Consider the following 19828-nt stretch of genomic DNA (forward strand, 5'->3'; position numbering starts at 1 on the left):
AATCAGTGGGATGACTTGCTTCCTGGAGTTGTGGAGGCTCCATCACTAGGGCTTTTCAAAATTAGACCTGGGACGTCCAAGATCTAGGATGGCATAAGGACTCCTGCCATGGGCAGGGGGTTGGACTAGAAGACCTCCAGAGTCCCTTCCAGCTCTATGATTCTGCGTAGCCAACTCTGTCAGACTTCTTCCTCCGCAACCTGTTTTCTGTTTTTAGAGACCACCCTGGATTAAGACGTGCATTTTCGACGGATCATGCAATCGTGTTCGAAGGAACAGTATTGGGATGGCCTTCTGGGTAATTGTGTGTCTTGCGAATACGCTTGCCAACCACTCAAGTCCCAGGGATGCGCCGATGTCTGCAGTAAGCATCTTAAAAATGATGTTGTAGGGCTTGCCACTGAAATAGTTGTATTATTCAGCCATCTTGGCCTTCCAAAGCAGCTTGTGAATCGTGGTAGAACTGGGGGAAGGTGCTTGTTCTTCCAGCACCAGTAGAGGTGCTGAAGATGTGGTTGTTTAGCTCCTGTGAGAAGACCATGCCACTCAGTTGCTTTACCAAGAGATCTTCCTCAACCCTCTGACCTCCAGATCATAGCCTCATGTCCTCAATTTTGGAGGATATGAGGAGGCTGATCTAAATGAATGGTAACCAGCTGTCCAGGTTCTGACCAAGGATGGTCAGTTTATGGCTGGTTAGATGTTGCTAAACCCATTCTCAGCATCATGGACCATTAGCCATGCTGACTTAAGGTTGATGGGAGTCGAAGTCCAGCAACCATGGAGGACCTTCTCTGCTTTTCAGCTCTTGGATGACTGGGGACACTTAGCAAGGTAGCAACGTAGGACATGGTCTCCTGTTGGTACTAGCGCTACTTCCTTTCAACATCTGCAGAAGGGGGTTGCTGGAAAGCCAAATAACCAAGTAGCGATGACTCCCAAATTGTTTCCTGAATTGGCTTTCATGCTCTAAAACAGAGATGTCCAACCTTGGCCACTTTTAAGACCGATGGACTTCGATTCCCAGAATGCTGGGAGTTGAAGTCCACCAGTCTTATAAGTTGCCAAGGTCAGACACCCCTGCTCTAAACCACTTTTACTACCCACCTTTTGCCGAGCTCCGGAGCTTAGCAGCCAGCCTTGAACCAGCAGCTGGAAAATGTTCTACAACACCCCGACAAGCCAGGTGTTGAAGGAGGCAGGAGATGGAAAAGAGGGCGGCCGCATCCCTTTGGCTGCATTAGCCCTCTCAAGGATGCTGCTGTTTCCATAGCGACAGGATTTGATAGCCAATGAGCAGTAGGCCAGCCAAGGGACTGGGTGGTTCTTTTCTGGGTGGAGAAAAGATCCGTTGCAGATTTCTCTCTCTCCTTTGCACAAACTCTGCTTTTCTCTTAGGCTCCATGGAGTGCAGCAAGCAAGAGGGCTCCTACTACGACCAGCTCCTGAGAGAATGCATCAAATGCTTCAGCATCTGTGGACAGCACCCCAAACAATGCGCGCCTTTCTGTAGAAGTAAGAGCTGAAGAAGAGTCCCAAAATGACCAGCTAGATCAGGAGGGCTCCCTTTTCCTCCTTGTGTTTTCCACCCCAGGATACAAGACACACACAGGGACCATCCCCAGGTCCCGGTCAGTTACGTTCCTCTCCAAAATGGACAGATGTAGTCACAAATGTTCCCAGGAACTTCTAAACTGGGACCAGAGTACTACTCTTAGTCTCCTTCTGAAGGCAAATCCTTCACATTTCTCAAGGAGGATTTTTTTTTTCTTCTTTTCACAAGGAAACCCAGCAGTGATTTTTAAAAAAATAAATAAATCTTTGCCAGATTGTTTACTCATGGGCATTAAGTTCCCGGTCCCTGGTGGGCATCAAACACAAAAGCTTAATATAGTCAACGAAGAAGGGAATGTCATACGCTGCGGTTCGTTTTGCTAGCTGTTCATAGTTTATTGCGTTTATTTGCATTGTTTTTGGTTTTGATTTTTTTTTTTTAAAAAAAAATGAGGTTAGCGACCAACTAAATATTATTGGTTGGTTGAATACAAATCTGGAAACCGTTTGCCATCACCAACCTTCACTTGGGTAGTCAGCTCAGAGTCTAAGTTACCCAGTAGAATATCTGTAGCTCAGGGTTCAGCGGTGGGGTTCTTGGTGCTCTCTGCAGACATTTCATGACTCAACTAAGTAACATTATCAGTGCTAGAAGGTGGCTTATAGCAAACCCCCCCCTTCTAGCACTGATAATGTAACCTAGTTTGGTAATAAAATGTCTGCAGGAAAACTACCAAGCTCAGAGAGCACCAAGGACCCCATAGTTGTCGTCGTCGTCATCGTCGTCATCCTCCTCCTCCTCCTCCTTTCCCCCACAATCCCCACTCCTTTCTAGCACTGATAATGTTACCTAGTTTGGTAAGGAAACGTCTGCAGGAAAACTTCCAAGCTTAGAGAGCGTCAAGGACCCCACAGTAGCCCAGATCTTCATAGATCTGCCCTGTCTGCATCCAAAGATAAAATCCAGAGACTGCTCATCAGAATTGCTACTGAAATAAGTCAGGGTGTGGGGTAAACATTTACAGTATTAACCTTCTCTCTCTCCCTCTCCCTCTCATCTGACTTTCAGAGCCCCTTGCAATCTCTTTACCAACTCCAGCTGCTCTCCAGCCTCTGCAGCGCAAAATGGATGCTACTTTCGACCAACAGGTTTTTCTCTACGTGGCCTTGGGCTTCTCCTTTTGCATCCTGCTCCTCTCCTTGCTGTTGACTTGGATTTACTTTAAAAAAAGGGGGGACAAGAAGTTCTGTCGAGCCAGCTCAGCATCTTGCCATAAAAAGGGAGATCTTCCAAAAGGTAAAATTCTTCTCTCTTTTTTTTTTTTTCTTCACTCCAGCTGGAGCAACAGCTTTCCTTGGGTCCTTCTGTACGTGCTCAGAAGATTCCTTGGCATCATAGGCTCTTCAGCAACATTTCACTTGCGGACCTGGTGTTTTGAGCCTGACAAAAAAGAAGCACGTTTGTGCAAATTCTCCCTCATCTTGTCCCAAAGGTGCTTTTTTTCAAAAGGCAACTGGACTTCCTTTTTATTTTATTTTATTTTTCCCTTCAAGACGTTTCGCTTCTCATCCAAGAAGCTTCTTCAGAACTGAAGAAATGAAACGTCTTCCAGGAGAAAAAGAAAAAGAAAGTCCGGTTTCCTTTTGGAAAAAGCACCTTTGGGGCTGAAAAAAAAAGCAGTTTTCTAAGCGTTTCTAAGGCTAAAACCTCTGCTAAATCTACTTCAGCCAAGAGGATGCATGATACAAAGGGAAATGCATCTTCCTGGAATTAAATAAAACATTTTTCCACTCTACTAAAGCTTGTTAACTTTCAACTTCAGCAATCAGGTCCGATTACCCAGATTTTCAAAAGAGAACGCTCTGAATGCTTAAGCTGGTCCACAGTCAGTATAAATAGAATAAAAATCTAATTCCCTTTAGGCAGTCATCAAGCTGCCCAGAGTTGCTTGATAGTCAGATGAACGATATATAAATTTTAATACATTTCCCGTTGACTTTGCTTGTCAGAAAGCTTGGGACAGTGAAACCGGTCATAAATATGAGTTAGTTGCCCAATGTCTGAATTTCGACCACGTGACTGCGATCGTGTGAAAAGCAGTCGTACGTTTCCAGTGCCGTTGTAATTTCGGTCACTAAATGAACTGTGGTAAATGGAGGAGTATCAAAACCATGGCAGACTTGGATGGAAACCAATCAGAGAGAGAAGCAACCTAGAACGAAGGAGAAATTTCCTGACAGTTAGAACGATTAACCAGTGGAACAACCTGCCTCCAGAAGTTGTGACTGCCTCAACACTGGAAGGTTTTCAAGAAGAGATTGGACAGCCATCTGTCTGAAATGGTATTATAGGGTTTCCTGCCTGAGCAGGGGGTTGGACTAGATGACCTCCAAGGTCCCTTCCAACTTTATTATTATTATTATTATTAAATAGACACCATGCAATTCTTACATTCCTGGTGGTACTAAAACCAGGTCTTCTTCTGCTTTTAGTTGCTATATTCCCTCACCATAAACAACACGTTATCGTTTTTTCAGATGGTCTCATGGAAGCGGGAAGCTTCGGAAGCGAATCCGGAGGGAACCAAACTCCGGATCCCATTGAAACCTGTGGCTTCTGTTTCCCCGAAGTGAGTGCTGCCATCCAGGAGACGCGAGCGTGCCCGAGGCCATACCAGCTAGAGATGCTGGCGGAAGTTGCTGCTGCTGCTGCTACCCCTGGCAGAACGGTGCCTGCCTCCCCCGAAGACTGCCATTTCCAAATTATATGTTCCCCCTCCCAAGAAAAGATGCAGATGAGCTAAGCCATAAGCAACGGAGGACGACAGGAACATGATTGCCCCCCCACCTCTGCGTAAGGAAGCTGCTTGAATGGCTGAGGTCTTGAATTGTAAGGACCTATTTTACAGCCCCCCCCCCCCAAAAAAAATGTTTGCCAGATTGTCCACTGGTGGGCATGAAATTCCCAGTTCCTGGTGGGCATCAGAGAAAAATGCTTCAATAGAACTCCTTGAAGAAAGGAGATTATACAGGTAGTCCTCGCCTTACGATCACAACTCAGCCCCCAAATTTTGGTGGCTAAGGGAGACGGCGGTTCAGTGGGCTTTGCCCCATTTCACGACCTTCCCTGCCACCGTTGTTCAGTGTGTCATGTCGCTGCACTTGTTAAATTAGGACTACGGTTGTGAAGTGGCTTCCTTGTGCACCAGGGGGGTCTTCAAACTTGGCCACTTTTAAGACTCGTGGACTTCAACTCCCAGAATTCTGGCTGGCTGGGGAATTCTGGGAGTTGAAGTCCACAAGTCTTAAAAGTGGCCAAGTTTGAGGATCCCTGCCGCGGACGTTTGCTTGTCGGACGGTCGCAAAAGGGGGAACACGGGACTCTGCATCCATCATAAATAGGAGTCAGTGGCCAAGCGTCTAAATTTTGATCACGTGACCGTGGGGATGCCGCCATGGCGATTAAGTGTCAAAAACGGTCGTGTGTCCTTTTGTTCAGTGATGTGATAACTTCGCACGGTTCACTAAATGAACTGTTGTAAGGCGAGGACTATCTGTAGGCTGTGATTCGTCTTGCTAGCTGTTATCCTGTTGCGTTTGTGCACTTCACTCTGTTTTTGTTTGGTTGGTTTGCTTAAAAGAACGGTTGCTAAGTCGGAGGACCTACACGCTATGTCCCTTTCTTGGATTTTCAGTAAACATGTTGGAGGAAGATTTCCAAGGAAGTGGCATTTCTAAGTGGTCCCATTCTTCCTCCGTTGATCAGGTTTTTAGACCTGAAGGGCTACGAATGGCTGCCAAGGGCCTCTTGCTTTTTAAGAGGCCAAAAAATACAGAATTTGGGGCCTTTGGAGATCTCAGAAAAGGACTCTGGGAGAAGGGGATGTGAAGAAAAGAAACTTATTCTGTATTCATATTTGGAGTTTTCCCTCCAGGAAAAACCTTCTCGACGACTTGAAGCGGACATGGAGGGAAGGGTGCAAGGTGCATTGGTCCTTCTTACTCCACGTTTTCCAGAGGAAAAGGCCCTTCACAAGTTGGGGAATGATAGCTGTGAACTAAGCAACCCTCCTAACACGTAGTTGCGTTTTGTTCCTCCTCCTCCTCTCCTCCCATCTCTCTAAATCAAGGGGACTCCAACCTTGGCCATTTTAAGATATGTGGACTTCAACTCCCAGAATTCCCTAGCCAGCCATGCTGGCTGGGGAATTTTGGGAGTTGAAGTCCACACATCTTAAAATGGCCAAGGTTGAGAAACACTGCTCTAAAATCAAGGGGACTCCAACCTTGATAGCTTTTAAGACTTGTGGACTTCCAACTCTCAGAATTCCTCAGCCAGCTTGGCTGGCTGAGGAATTCTGGGGAGTTGAAGTCCACAAGTCTTAAAAGTTGCCAAGGTTGGGGACCTCTGATCTAAATGACCCCAAAGGATGCTTAAACATGAATTCGGTTTAGTTAGCCAGTTTCCTTTTCAAAAACCGTTTCCCCCATCAAAGGCAGACTTTTTCTGTTTTTTGTCCCATAAAGGATGAGAAACAGATTGAAAAGGATCTACCGCTGAGCAAATCAATAATTCCAGGAATTAGAGCACCTACCAGGTTCTTGATTTAGGATCTCAGGATTTCCTGTCCAAGACAATGATGGGGGAACCACGTGGGAGGGGGAGGGAGGGGGGACTATCTCCCAGCCACGTTTTAGCTACAGCTTGGCTCTAAGGCCACAGTATATAAAGTATCAAAAAATTGATTGTCATCAGTGGGATCTTGTGCTTATAGAGAGGGTCCAATTCCAATAAACTACACACCTTTGGCTGAAATATTCAGATGAACGAATAACGTTGCTTCCTGCTGAAAAATAAAAGACACTCCCCAACCTCCCTCTGACGACAAATAACACCCAAATGATGGAGAGGCTGTTGAATTCAGAGTCCACCCCCCCCACCCACCCACGGGCAGCCCTTCCTCCGGTTGCCAAGCAACCGGAGCACAAGCACGGCCCATGTGCCTGAGCCAATCCCTTTCTCGAGCACCTCTTGTGACAGCATGGAAGGAAAGGATGGCGAGGATGCAGGAGAGCCAGAATTGTTCAAACTCCGTTTATGGAATTGCTTTCAAATGATAAGAAGGGAAGGGAAGGGAGGATGGAAATAGGAAGGGGAGGGAAGAAAAGGGAGGGAGGAAAAAGGAAGGGGAGGAAGAAAGAGGGAGGGGGAGGATGGGAAGAGAAGGAAGGACGGGATGGAAAAACAAATGGAAGGGAAGAGGAGAAGAGAAGAGGGAGGGAGGAAGAGGGAGGGGGAGGATGGGAAGAGAAGGAAAGACGGGATGGAAAAAACAAATGGAAGGGAAGGGAAGGGAAGAGAGAAGAGGGAGGGGGAGGATGGGAAGAGAAGGAAGAACAGGATGGAAAAACAAATGGAATGGAATGGAAGAGAGAGAAGAGAAGGAAGGTGAGGAAGGAAGAGGGGGGAGAATGGGAAGGGAAGGAAGAAGACAGAAAAAGGAATGGAGTGGGAGGGGAGGGGAGGGAAAGGAAGAGGGAAGGAAAAGATGGCAAGGGAAGGGGAGGAGAAAAAGGGAGGGATTAAGAGAAGAGGTGAGAGAAGAGAGAAAAGAAAGAAAAGAGAGGCCAAAGCTGAGAGAAGAATGGAAGAGAGCAAATCCAATTTGCCATCTTACACTGAAAAACAAAATTAGAAGCACTGAAATCCAAAGCAAGCAAGAGGCAACGGGGGCTTTGGAGGGAACCAGAGAGGCCATCCCTTTTAGGACTAATAGGTAAATGGTTAGAAAGAAAGTGGGTGAAATGGACAGACCTTGCTGGGAAGGATAAATTAAGATTCTTTGATTAGAGAAAAAGCATCATCTTTACTGATTGGTGTCTGAAAATCTCTTTTCAGGCGGTTTTGTGTGAAAATAAGAGAAAAAAAATGAACTTATGATTTAGGACTCGGATGATCAGACAGGATAATTATTGAAAGAAGAATATGATGATATAAATTTAAGAGAGCGCGCTTAAAATATAACTGCGATGGAGATTATCGGAAACCACCTCTTTGCATTTTTTCTTCTTCTCTGTTTTTCTTCACCTTTTTTCTTGGACCATTTGTGTTCTTTTTTTCCTTCGTAGTTTACGCTAGTTTTTATCTTTCTTTAAAACAGTTCAATAAACATTATATCAAGAATTAAAAAAAAGAAAGTTATTGCATAATTGAAACAAAAGAGTAATAGTGGCCAATTCTAGCATTACACGGAGGAAAATAACTGTCCAAAATAAACCTACTCTAAGATGAAAAAGCAGAGAAGATATACACAAACATTGTAAAGCAGATATGTACTTTTGGACAACTTCTGGAATTACAATGTGCACAGACATGTTTCAGTTTTAGACCAAGATATTATGAATAACAACATGATCTGAATTTTTATTTGATTAGTAACTTGGAACACACTCTGGATCAAAGTGTCCCAAATCTGGCTCAATAGATCGATGGAAATTTTCTTTCAATTAACATCTTGGCGGTTTTTGCAAATCTGTTCCAAACCTATCAAGTCCTTTTGTCCCAAAAAAAGCAGAAAGGGGTTAACAGTTATAACTACTTCCTAAAACAGTTTTCTTTCTCTCTTTTTTTTTTGCCATCTAACATTAAAAAGGAAATAGAAGGTTTGGAGGTGGAGAAAAAAGATTAATATTGCCCAAAGTTCAGCCACAAGAGGGTGCCATAATTCCATTTTAGAGAGAATTTTGAACTTCAGAGGCAGAAAAAAGGTCAGTTTCTCTTCCTTGAACTCTTATTACATTATTTAAAGGGAAGCAGGGAGATACAATCACAACACTCACAATGGCCCCTTCATCTGAAGCTATAAAATGGCTACGTTGGCTCACCGATTGGTAATTGCTGCTTTATTCCATGTAACATTGGTTTTAAATTTATCTCGCAGGAACCAATAAAGATTTTGGAGAGAGAGATAGAATAGACTCACGAAGAGGTAAGATTTCAGGATTGACCAGCACCCTCGTGAGATACCTCCATGTTCTACAAATCGTTGTCTACTAATATTCCTGCAAGGGTGGGAATCACCATTTTAATTTTCTCATTGACTGCGATAAGCTTTTTGAGCAGGCCACAGTTGTGTTCAGAATACAGTTTGGAAAAAATGCCGTGTTTTAGAGCAGGGGTCCTCAAACTGGGCCACTTTTAAGACTTGTGGACTTCAACTCCCAGAATTCCCCAGCCAGCAAGTCATAAAAGGGCCCAGTTGGAAGACCCCTGCCTTAAATAGTATCTGCCTTGAACATCTAAAGCAGTGGTTCTCAACCTTTTTAATGCCGCGACCCCAACCGGTCGTAAGTCGAGGACTAAACCGGTCGTAAGTCGAGGACTAAACCGGTCGTAAGTTGAGGACTGCCCAACTGGTCGTAAGTCGAGGACTTTCCCTGCCCGGGAGCGCCGCGCATGCGTGGTTCCGCCCCCTGCACCGGCCGAGGCGTAGCTGGCAAACGGCAGAGACGGAGCAGGCCGACCACCAGCTGGCCCAGCCCAAGGGAGGTAAGGCACCCGCTGGAAAAGGGGAAAAAATGGCGGACAGCCTTGCATGGCGACCCCCGTGAAATGGTCGATCGACCCCAAATGGGGTCCCGACCCACAGGTTGAGAACCACTGATCTAAAGGCTCTGAGCAGCCTACAGGAAGCGTTAAGTCAAGCTCCCTGCAACTAGGCAAACATTTTGACCAGGTTTAAATTCTGCAAGCACAAGTTGTCTCAAAACCAGTCTATTTTCTCTACTTTTCACTGGTGGAAAATTACCAGACTGGGTTGACCATCTCTGAAATACCCAATAGACCTCTAGGACATGAGGAGTTTTAGAAAGGCAATGAGGCTTGCTAATTTAAATGCAGAAAATATCTTTAAAAAAAAACACACCCATAAAAGGCAGCTTTGGTGATCTGAGCAGAAATCCAGCTGGTACGGAAGTCAACGGTGGGCCATTTTTTTTTCCTCATCTCTCTTCTCACCCAGAAAGGTAAACTCGTTTTGTGTAGATAAAAAGAGGTGGGACAAAAAAACCACTTCCCCGTGGTTAGTAGGGCACACACACTTTAAAGCCGTGCAGCCTGAAGGGTTCTATTTATTATTATTATTTTTTTTTTACAAGGCAAAGAAGCCGTTGTCTTCGTAAGTGACAAATAAAACGTGGCCCCGCCTCTGGATAAAATATACAGCCCATATGGGCTTTGGCGGTGTCTAGACAGGGTGGGGTGGGGGAGAGAGAAAGGGAGAAAATAAATGCATTTCTGACAAAAAAACAAAAGCAAACATGTCCCCCAGCTTCCAGGAAGACAGGACAAAGCCAGAAGGCTCAGTATACAGAGAGAGGGAGGAAGAAAGAGATGAATGGGAGAGAAAGGGACAGCTAAGAGACCAATGAAAAGCTGGTAGGAAGTCTTCTCCTTGGGAAGAAGCCTCCAGTAGCTGAAAACAGAATTTCAAAAAATAGCATCCAGTCGCCAGAGGTAGCAGATGGCAGGTTTTTTTTCAACGCCAAGGATCTCAGGAGGGCAATATTTCTTTGGAAGGGGAAGATGGGAAAACAATTGCCCCTCCCCAGCACCACCCCTGCCCCAGGAGACCAGCCTTACTGACCTCATCCCGCCCGCCGCCCCCAACCGCAATAAATAATCAAGACTACTTTTTACAGTATAAACATGCCAATTCATTCATTTTACTGATGGTTGGAATTATGAATCTCATTCTTATGGGTGGAAAACGATGAACAAAAGTACATGTGTAAAAGGAGGGAGGGGGGCGAGAAATTAATAAAATAGCAATGTATAGAAAAACAAAAAAAAGGGGAGGGAGGGAGGCTCAAAACAGAAACCCAGCCTGTTCCAAAAAGAACAAGTCTCCAAAATTTACCTGTGCCGTGACTTAAAAAAAAAGAGAGGCAGGTTTTGGGCGGTGCCATCGCCGCCGCCGCCACGCCGGTCCCGTCAAGTCTGGCCTCCGGCAAAGGCTTTTCCGAAAAACAAAACAGCCTCATAATTTCATACTGTATTTATTTAATAACTAAAATTCACAAATAAAAAGGTACTCGCAAAGTCCATTCCGTGGCGGTGTCCCCACTCTCCTCCATCTTCGAACTGCTTTCAGACCCATTATAGGCGATAAAAAAAAAAAAAAAAAGAACGGGGCTCGGGGTATTTGTGGTTTTTTTGTGTGTTTTGTTTTAATTAACTGTCGTTATGATTGGTCAAGTTGGAGCTGAAGCACCAATGGAGAAGATGCTTTATGGAGATGAGAGCACGCACACACACACACACACACACGCACGCACGCGCGCACACCCCGGGGCCTTCCCACGCGCGTCTCGGAGGAACGGCGGGAGAATCTGCAGCGCGTGGACTCCTCGGCTCCCCTCTTGTGTCCCCCATCCAGGGCAACCTTTGCGCGCTTATCCTATTTCTTTGCTCAAAGTCACTGACGGGAGCCTCTGTTGGGGGGTCACCCCCCCTTCTTCTGTCCTCGCAGGACCGCGAACACGAGGAAGAGAGTTCGTTTAGTTTTTTTGTTTTTTTTTTTAAACTCCTCTAGGCGGTGAGCCGATGGCAAGCAGGTCCTGTCGCAGCTCGGGGCCAGTTGTCGAATGGGTGTCTTTTTTTTCATTTCAGGTAGTGTTGTGTGTTTTATCGGAAGTCCACCACTCCTTTCGCTTCCTTTCCTCTTTTTTTGTCTTTTCGCGTCAGCTGCCGAGCAGGGTTACTCGTACTCCAGGAACTGTTTGTGATAGAACAGCAAGTATCTGCGGAGTAGGGAGAGGAAAAGCAGGTGTGGTAAGAGCGAGGCCTACGTAAGGTCTCTCGGCGTACATTCTGGATCCCCCCCCCAACCCCCCAGCCCTGTTAAAAGCAGAAGGGATAGGGATATTTTTATTTTTTGATAAGGGAGGAAGGGCTTTTGCTAGCGCTCCTGATCTTGTGGTGAGAATCTAAATAGTTCAAGGCCAGTGACTCATCATCAGAGGATACGTCTGGGCTGCTGAGGGTTTGACAGCCACGCAGGACGGAGGCTGAATCCCACACCTACAGAGCAAACTCAAAGTGGCAAGAATGGAGAGAGTCTGCCAACGTCCTTAGCAGGGTGGCTTGTGTCCAAAGGGGGCTTCTGATCAGAACAAGGAGCTTAAGTTTTAGGACCCTGCTGGACTGCCTCAGTAATTCCCAAATATCCCCAAATACTTTTTTAAAAAAACACCCCTGAATTATAACATGGGATGTCAAAGCTTCGCTTTTAGGACGGCAAAGAGTAAAGCTGCCTGCCTCAAGAGAAGCTCAGAATACACTTTCTAACAACAAAAGGATTCTAAGACATCTGAAATGTCAGTCATGTTACGACGGCATTTTGTGGGCAACAGGCCACTCAAGTCCTTTTCCAACAGACTATTCCCTATTATTCAGGAAGGGGTGGGGGGAATGGCCCCCCCATTCTGCACGGAGCAGAGAACGAGACATCATAGGGAAAATGCAGGAAATACAGGTGAAAACGATTACCTACATATATAGACATTCCTTAGCAATATAGGTAGTTCCTTGACTCATGACAATGGGGCCCCAAATTTCCATTATTAAGACATTTGTTAAGGGAGCTTTGCTCCATTTTACAACCTTCCTGGCCACAGCAACACTGCTGTTGTTAAGTTAGCAACACGGCTGTGAAGTGACTCTGGCTTCCCCATTGATTTTGCTTGTCAGAAGGTGGCAAAAGGGGATGAGCTTTCACAGACTCCCCCATTTTATGAAACAAAAGCCAGTAAAAAAAAAAATTTCCTTTTCTGATACGGTAATACAGGATCCCGGTGAGAATCCCAGAAGCAAAAGGAGACAGTGGAATAACATTTTTACGTCCCTCCCATCCCTGGGAAACCAGAAAAGCAGCAAAACCTGGTGAGTCAGGCCAAAAGAAATAATCCATTTGCCTAATTTATGCAAGCTGCAGAACTGAGCTTTTCAAAGCACCGTTTGAGCGCCATGGTGTCAGGCTTGTTTAGAGCAATTTTTGCAATTTTAAGATGGGCAGACTTCAACTCCCAGAATTCCCCAGCCAGCAGCGCTGGGAGTTGAAATCCACACATCTTAAAAGCAGCAAAAAAAAAAAGTTGAGAAACGTTGGTTTAGAGCAGGGGTAGGCAACCTCGGCTCTTTTATGACTGGTGGACTTCAACTCCCAGAATTCCTGAGCCAGCCTGGCTCAGCTTGGAAGCCTCTCCCTTTCCCCTCAGCATGGCTGGCTCAGGAATTCTGGGAGTTGAAGTCCACCAGTCATAAAAGAGTCACAATTGCCTACCCCTGGTTTAGAGTAAGGTGCCATCTCCCTCTTTGAGGCCACTCCAAAAAGATAGATTTTTTTTTTTTAATGTATCCTCACCACCACCTTTGAGATACAACCCCTGAGAATCCTCCAGATCAAGGTGGAATTTTATCTCACGCGTTCCCCCTAATTTTGCTCCTCTTTTCCATTTCGTTGACATGGTAGACCGCAAAACTGGCGTTTTGTGCTTAGTGGGAGTCTGACATACCCTTCGCTGTCTAGTACATCCTTAATGCTAGCCTTGGTGATGATGGCATCGTCACACTTGAACCACTGGTCTCTGTGTTGCCGAATAAAGCTGGTATAATGCCCGCTCTCCAGGGTTCCTTGATGGTTAACTACTGCAAACAAGGAATACCTGTCGGAATGACAAGCGAAGAGAAAACAGCTCGGTTTGTAAAACAGAATTTTTAGCCCCGCCGATCACCAACATTCTGCTAATGTGTCTAATGCGTGTAAGCTGGGCCATCGGAGGTGGAGCTTCCACATACTACAGGTTATCCTCAACTTACGACTACAGCTGAGCCCCAAAATTTATGCTGCTAAGCGAGACAGTTTAAGTGAATTCTTGCCCCGTTTTACGACCTCTCTTGCCACCGCTGTTAAATGAATCTCACTGCAGTTGTGTAAGTTAGTAACACAGCAGTTAAGTGAACCTTTGTTTGTCAGATGGTTGTAAAAGGTGATTATGTGGCGCCAGGACACTGCAACGGTCATAAATACAAGTCAGTTGCCAAGCCTCTGAATTTTTGCCCATGTAACCATGGGAATGCGTCAACAGCCATCAGTGTGAAAAATGGTCGTGTCACTTTTTTTCAGCGCCGTTTTCAGCGCCGTTAACTTCAAATGGTCACTAAATGAACGGATGTAAGTGGAGGACTATCTGTGTTATCTAGTGTTTCTGAAAACATCGGTACTATTTATACATATTGCTTGACTTAACAATGCCAATCCAAGCTGTCAAGACATCGGGTGTTTTAAGATTTTATTTGTGACACGTGTATATATGCGTGCCACCCACTCTACAAAGTCTGGGTGGGCTTTACTTTTAACCAGTGACTATTTCATTTGGATTAGTGAGTAGCTAAGGTTCATGGAGTAGTAAGTCTTTAGAAGTAGATCGAAGGAAGGCTGGGGGATGCTAGGCCCAGATGGCGGAGAGGAGTGGAATGGAAAAAGTCACTGTTTGAAGAAACAGCATTTTGTTCCTGAGCATTTTTTTTTTCCAGAGCTAGTTTAGAATGCAATATGCTAAAAAAAAAACCAGGTTACTGAACTCTGCCAGGCAGCTTTTTATACTGTTTTAAGGGATGCATCTGAGACCAAGAAGCACAGAAGACAAAGCCACCTACTTATTATCACTGTTTAGACTATCTGCTGGTTGCTGGTACTGCCCATTCATTCTGCTCTCTTTACTACAATAAAAACAAACAAACAAAAGAAACACCATGTTCAGTGTCATTTAAAAAGACAGCGGGTGATCAATCGCCCGTTAGTTAACAGACATATTTAAAATTTGAAGAGGTCTTCTTACTTTCTCGACATTTCCTGAAGTGGAGAAACAAGTGTTTTAAGTAAAGAGACGACACTGACATAACTTACCCCTGCATGGAAAAAAAACAACAAACCAGCAAAACACCAAAGACACAAAGCAGGAGATCCAAATTACTAGTTGAAGCGTTTAAGTCACTTCTAAGGCTATTGAATTATGAAGGCTCTATATGTAGAGATTCTTGGTACTCTTTCCCCAAAGAGGAGAAAGATAAATTTATTCCTCTTCCTCCATTGCAATTTTTCCAACCTGGACACTTTCTTAAAATAACAATAATAATAATAAAGTTGGAAGGGACCTTGGAGGTCATCGAGTCCAACCCCCTGCTCAGGCAGGAAACCCTACACCCATTTCGGACAAATGGCTGTCCAGTCTCTTCTTAAAGACTTCCAGTGTTGGAGCATTCACCGCTTCTGGAGGCAGGTTGTTCCGGGGTCAATTTCAAATCTCAGCATTTCCTGGGATAAAGATCATGCTGGCTGGAGAACTTAGGGACGAAATGGTCAACCTTTATTATCACAGCCTTTAAAAATATGAGTATGCACCTTTGATGCTTGTCTATACAGTGATCAGTCAGGCAATAAATTTGCCGTTTTTTTCTTGACGGCATAATAATTAAATCAAAGGAAATTAATTAGTTAAATGAAAAGCAAGCATACATATAAAACAAAGGAACCATAGCAATAGCAATAGAATAGCACTTAGACTTATATACCGCTTCCTAGTGCTTCACAGCCCTTTTTAAGCGGTTTACACAGTCAGCCTGTTGCCCCTCAACAATCTCAATTCGCCAACTTCAGGAGGATGAAGGGCCGAGTCAACCTTGAGCCAGTCAGAATTGAACTCCTGCAGCGAATGAGCCTGCAATGCTGGGTTCTAACCACTGCACCACCAGGGCTCTATGGACCCTAGAGCAGGGGTCCCCAAACCCCAGTCTGTGGACCGACACCGGTCCACGGCACGCCAGCAACCGGTCCGTGCAAAAAAGTGAAGCTCCCTCCCATGGGGTGCAGGCAGCACGTGAAACCTTCCCCACCCCGGTCTGCGGAAAAACCTCTCTCCGCGGAACCGGTCCCTGGTGCCCCAAAAGTTGGGGGCTGCCACCTTAGAGGGAGGAACGTTGAATCCCTCTCTTTTCGCTGAAGAGACTCCTGCTTAATTTCAATTTTGAAATCAACGCCAGCGGGATCGCTGAAAATAACCTCAAACGACAGTTCCCGTCTGCAAGCTTGAGCACGACAATTTCTCTGCCCGTTAAAACACTGACCAAGACAGTGAATGGCTTCTCACAAGCAGAGTTTCTGGTCCATACCTAGAGGCCATGAAAGGTGTCATGTCCAGCTCTAGTGGAAAGGAAACATACGTAGTGATCTTCCGCCTCAGTTTGGCCGAGTGTTCAAACCGCTAGATTGGGAAAAAAAAAAGGGGGGGGGTAGAAGGTTAGATTTTAAACTCAACGTAACAGCATCTCGTTGGTTAGCGCGGGTGCAGAAGAACAATTTCAGAGGTAGTCCTTGAGTTACGGCTGTAACTGAGCCCAGAATTACTGTTGCTAGGTGAGACAGTTAAGTGAGTTTTGCCCCATTTTATAACCATTCTTGCCACAGTTGTTAAGTCTTGCTGCAGTTGTTAATAACATGATGGTTAAGCGAATCTGGCTTCTCGACTGACATTGCCTGTTGGAAGTTTGCAAAAAGTCAGGGGTCTTCAAACTTGGCCCTTTTATGACTTGTGGACTTCAACTCCCAGAATTCCTCAGCCAGGCACACGTGCCTGGCTGAGGAATTCTGGGAGCTGAAGTCCACAAAGTCATAAAAGGGCCAAGTTTGAAGACCCCTGCAGAAGGTAATCACATAACGGTCATAAATAAGAGTCAGTTTCCAAACTGACCAGATTTGGATCAAAGGTGGCAATTGTGACAAGCGGTCCTAAGTCACTTGTTTTAGTGCCGTTGCAACTTCAAATGGTTACTAAATGAATGGTTGTAAGTCAAGGACTACTTCCTATTAATACAACAATGTGTCAGAAATGTCTTTTTTACCATTTGGATTGTTGCCTGCTGTTTCTAAAAGACTTCTTTTTAGAACGAAAAGAGCGTACCAAAAGGGGGGGGGGAATGTTTTAAAAACCATTCTTGAGGTATTCTAGGGTTTTGAGGCAGGAATGACATGGATTCAGCCTGAAACCTTCCTTGCACAAAGGTATATGCCGTGCTTGAAAAAGGAAGACAAATAATATTCTAGGTATCTCACGCTGCCAAGACACCGGTGGTTGGAAAAGATTAATTTCCGAGACAATGGGAAATGTGATAAGCTCCATATTTTCATCGTCGCCCGAATAAAATGCTATAAATGGATGTGAACAGGAGGCAGAAAGATTAATGAACTCTTTCTGTTGAAGGGCAACCCTTCTCCAAATTTCTAAAAACTCTTGTTCTATTTACCTTTGTAGGTAATTGTACTCAAATTTCAGAAGCACAACAATCCCCTAGCAACTGATCAGGCTATTTTCCTAGCATTGAGAAAAGAAGTTACGCAGACGAGATAGCCTTTCACATTTTTTTTTGTTTGCCATATTACATTATTAACATTGTCAGAAGACATGCTCTTCATAATGACTCTGATAACAGTCCGGCTATAAATAACTTACAGCCCCTATCCATTACTTCAGCTGCTGGAATTTAGCAATATTAGTTCGCTGGCATTTAAATGCTGTTTTGAGGCATTAAATATTGAAATCTTAATTCTGAAACAGGCAGGAGGACAGGATGATTCAAGGCTAGAGATCATCCTTTGACATTCAAAAAATAATGCTGCCCGCTTCCAAAATATCCTTCTCTGCATTCACTTTTATGCAATCTAGACATTTGGATATACTAGATATGACTATTGAGTCGTATGTCTTTGTTGTGGAATCTGAGGATCGCTATAAACATCTCAATTCTGTAACAGTTTTAAGGAAATTTGCATCTTCAGGGACCACCTGACGAAACCTTTTAAATGGTGTAGCTTGGCCTATTGAAACTCTATATTTATATTTAGAATGTTTTAAAACCAGAACGGCAGGCATTTGAAAGTACGCCTCAATTAAACAATTTATCCTCATGAGCATCAGGTTTTGTGGATCGGCTGGGCTGTTGCACCAGTTACACAATTGGAAGAGGGCAAATAGTTCAATAGCAAAGACTACTGCGGAAAATCCACTTGGTCTGGTATTCTCCAATCTGATTCTTCTGGACAGTTATTGAATCAAGGCTGAAAGTTTTAAGTTTGGCAAGCAACATACAGCTTTGTGGATTGTGTAACAGCAGAAAGCTGGATCTGCAATGTCTGTGGAGATTCTCAACCATCCAGGTCATGGTTGAACCAAAGGTAACTGGATTTTCTTGGTGGTTTTTTTTCCTTTGGAAAAAAACATTTTGGCTTCTCCTCCAAGATTCTTCTTCTTCAGAACTGGATCACTTTTTTTTCCTCTCTCTCTCTCTCTCTCTGAAAATGTTTCACTTCTCATCCAAGAAGCTTCTTCTCAGAACTGAAGAAGCTTCCTGGATAGGAAGCGAAATGTTTTCAAAGAAAAAAAACCAAGAAAGTCCAGTTGCCTTTTGGAAAAAGCTCCTTTGGGACGGAATCTGCAATGTTAAATCTCTGGATATCTAATCAATCTAGAAATATATCGTCCGTCAGTCATAACGTCTGTTCCCAATTCTCAAGTGTACGCTCTCAGTTCAAAACTGGGATTCAGACAATCCGTGAGATTGAAGATTTAAAAACCAAAAAATAAAGAGAGTCAAGCAAGTCCGTGGCGGAAGATCCGCTTTCAGGAATCATCGTTTAGCAACTCACTTTGAGATGAAAACAAGCCACAATGGGTAGTTTTTTCATAGTGAGCTGTTTTGTAGATTCTTGGTAGCTGTGGCAACCACTACATTTGATTTTGGCACTGCTTCCTAGATGTTCTGGCCTTGTAAACCTGGAAAAAAAAATTGTAAAACAGAATGGATAACCAGCACAAGTAAAACATTATTTCGCTTTAAATTTCCATTTAGTATCTTTTACAGTGGAATCTTAGACAAGTTTCATATTTATAGAACTAGCTTCAGCAGGGTGTTTATTTACTTCCAAGTCCTTTGCTATTACCTTTCTGATTTTATTTTTAAAAAAGCATTAAAAAAACCCATAAATTATATACAACCTATACACAAGCTGGTATGTTCCTTAAGACATTCCCCACCACGTTTATGTTTTTACAGCCAAGCTTACCTGAAAAAAATGATAATAAAAATAAATTTGGCTCAGTGGCTCCTTATCACAAAAAAGGGCTAATGTGAAGAGATCGCCACAGACAAAACAAAATGGGATTTTTAAGGTTTGGTTAGGTGACTTGGGCAGTGTTTTGCATTTGCTTAAACATACACAACTGAAGCATTTGTGAGGACAGATTAAAGGATGGTGGTTTGTTTGTTTTTCAGAAGAAGCTCCAATCCTGTTCACTGAGCAAGGGAGTGATAGGTTAAGAGGCAGACTATCCAAAATTAAGAAAAACAAGGAACAGTTTCCTGTAGGAATCTGCACCTATGGTCTACAGTGATACCGCACATGTAGGCCAGAGTTCAATGTTTGATTTAAAATGCCCGTAGGATGAGCGATCAAGTTCTGAGGGACGTTTATCTTGAGCACGCATTGTTTTGCATCATATGAAGCAATACTGTCTACAGTTGCCACTGGTTGCCGGTGGCCTTCCGGGTGCGCTTCAAGGTGCTGGTCATCATCTTCAAAGCGCTCCATGGCATCGGACCCGGATATCTCCGAGACCGCCTCCTGCCGCAGGTTGCCTCCCATCGGCCGGTACGCTCCCACAGAGTGGGTCTCCTCAGGGTGCCGTCAGCCAGACAGTGCCGGCTGGCGACCCCCAGGGGGAGGGCCTTCTCGGTGAGAGCCCCCACCTTCTGGAACAAACTACCCCCAGAGATCCGGGTGATCCCGGATCTCCCCTCCTTCCGCCGCGCCCTAAAGACATGGCTCTTCCAACAAGCGGGTCTGGCCTAGGGGAATTTTTAGTGGAGTTTTAAGAGTAATTTTAATTGACATAGGCCACAGTAAATATTTCTTTTTAATTAGGTTTTAAACTGGGTATTTTTATTGTTGTATCTGTTTTATAAGGCTGTCAGCCGCCCTGAGTCCGTAAGGAGAAGGGCGGGATAAAAATTAATTAAATAAATAAATAAATAAATAAATACAGAGCACACGTAACGTAATCAAGGATACACAGTGCTGAAATTTATCGTGGGGAAAGCTAACGGAGAGGGGGGGCGGCGTTTGTCTTGGTTACCTACCAGCTTCTATCAAGTTTATGCTAC

General features: G+C 44.4%; 2 protein-coding genes across 2 annotated transcripts in view; one reads left to right on the forward strand and one right to left on the reverse strand.

Moving 5' to 3' along the window:
* The first annotated feature begins 255 nt into the window (after nt 1–255).
* Nucleotides 256–4358, forward strand: TNFRSF13B (TNF receptor superfamily member 13B). The gene is made up of 5 exons (XM_015820929.2): nt 256–364; nt 1399–1515; nt 1595–1705; nt 2654–2851; nt 4093–4358. Exons 1-5 carry the CDS (start codon nt 256–258, stop codon nt 4356–4358), a joined length of 801 nt encoding a protein of 266 aa, XP_015676415.2.
* A 6515-nt stretch (nt 4359–10873) lies between these two features.
* The window catches only part of LOC107291890 (ubiquitin carboxyl-terminal hydrolase 22), a gene marked incomplete at its 5' end in the record, with an annotated part of 12768 nt that continues 3813 nt past the window's right edge, over nt 10874–19828 (reverse strand). Inside the window, 5 exon segments of the mRNA XM_015820930.1 lie at nt 10874–11355; nt 13129–13278; nt 14273–14335; nt 15785–15876; nt 18315–18441. Of these exon segments, the coding sequence (XP_015676416.1) occupies nt 11313–11355; nt 13129–13278; nt 14273–14335; nt 15785–15876; nt 18315–18441 (475 nt within the window).

The sequence above is a fragment of the Protobothrops mucrosquamatus genome, unplaced genomic scaffold (assembly GCF_001527695.2).
Source record: "Protobothrops mucrosquamatus isolate PMUCROS unplaced genomic scaffold, P.Mucros_1.0 scaffold1217, whole genome shotgun sequence".
NCBI classification, from domain to species: Eukaryota; Metazoa; Chordata; class Lepidosauria; order Squamata; family Viperidae; genus Protobothrops; species Protobothrops mucrosquamatus.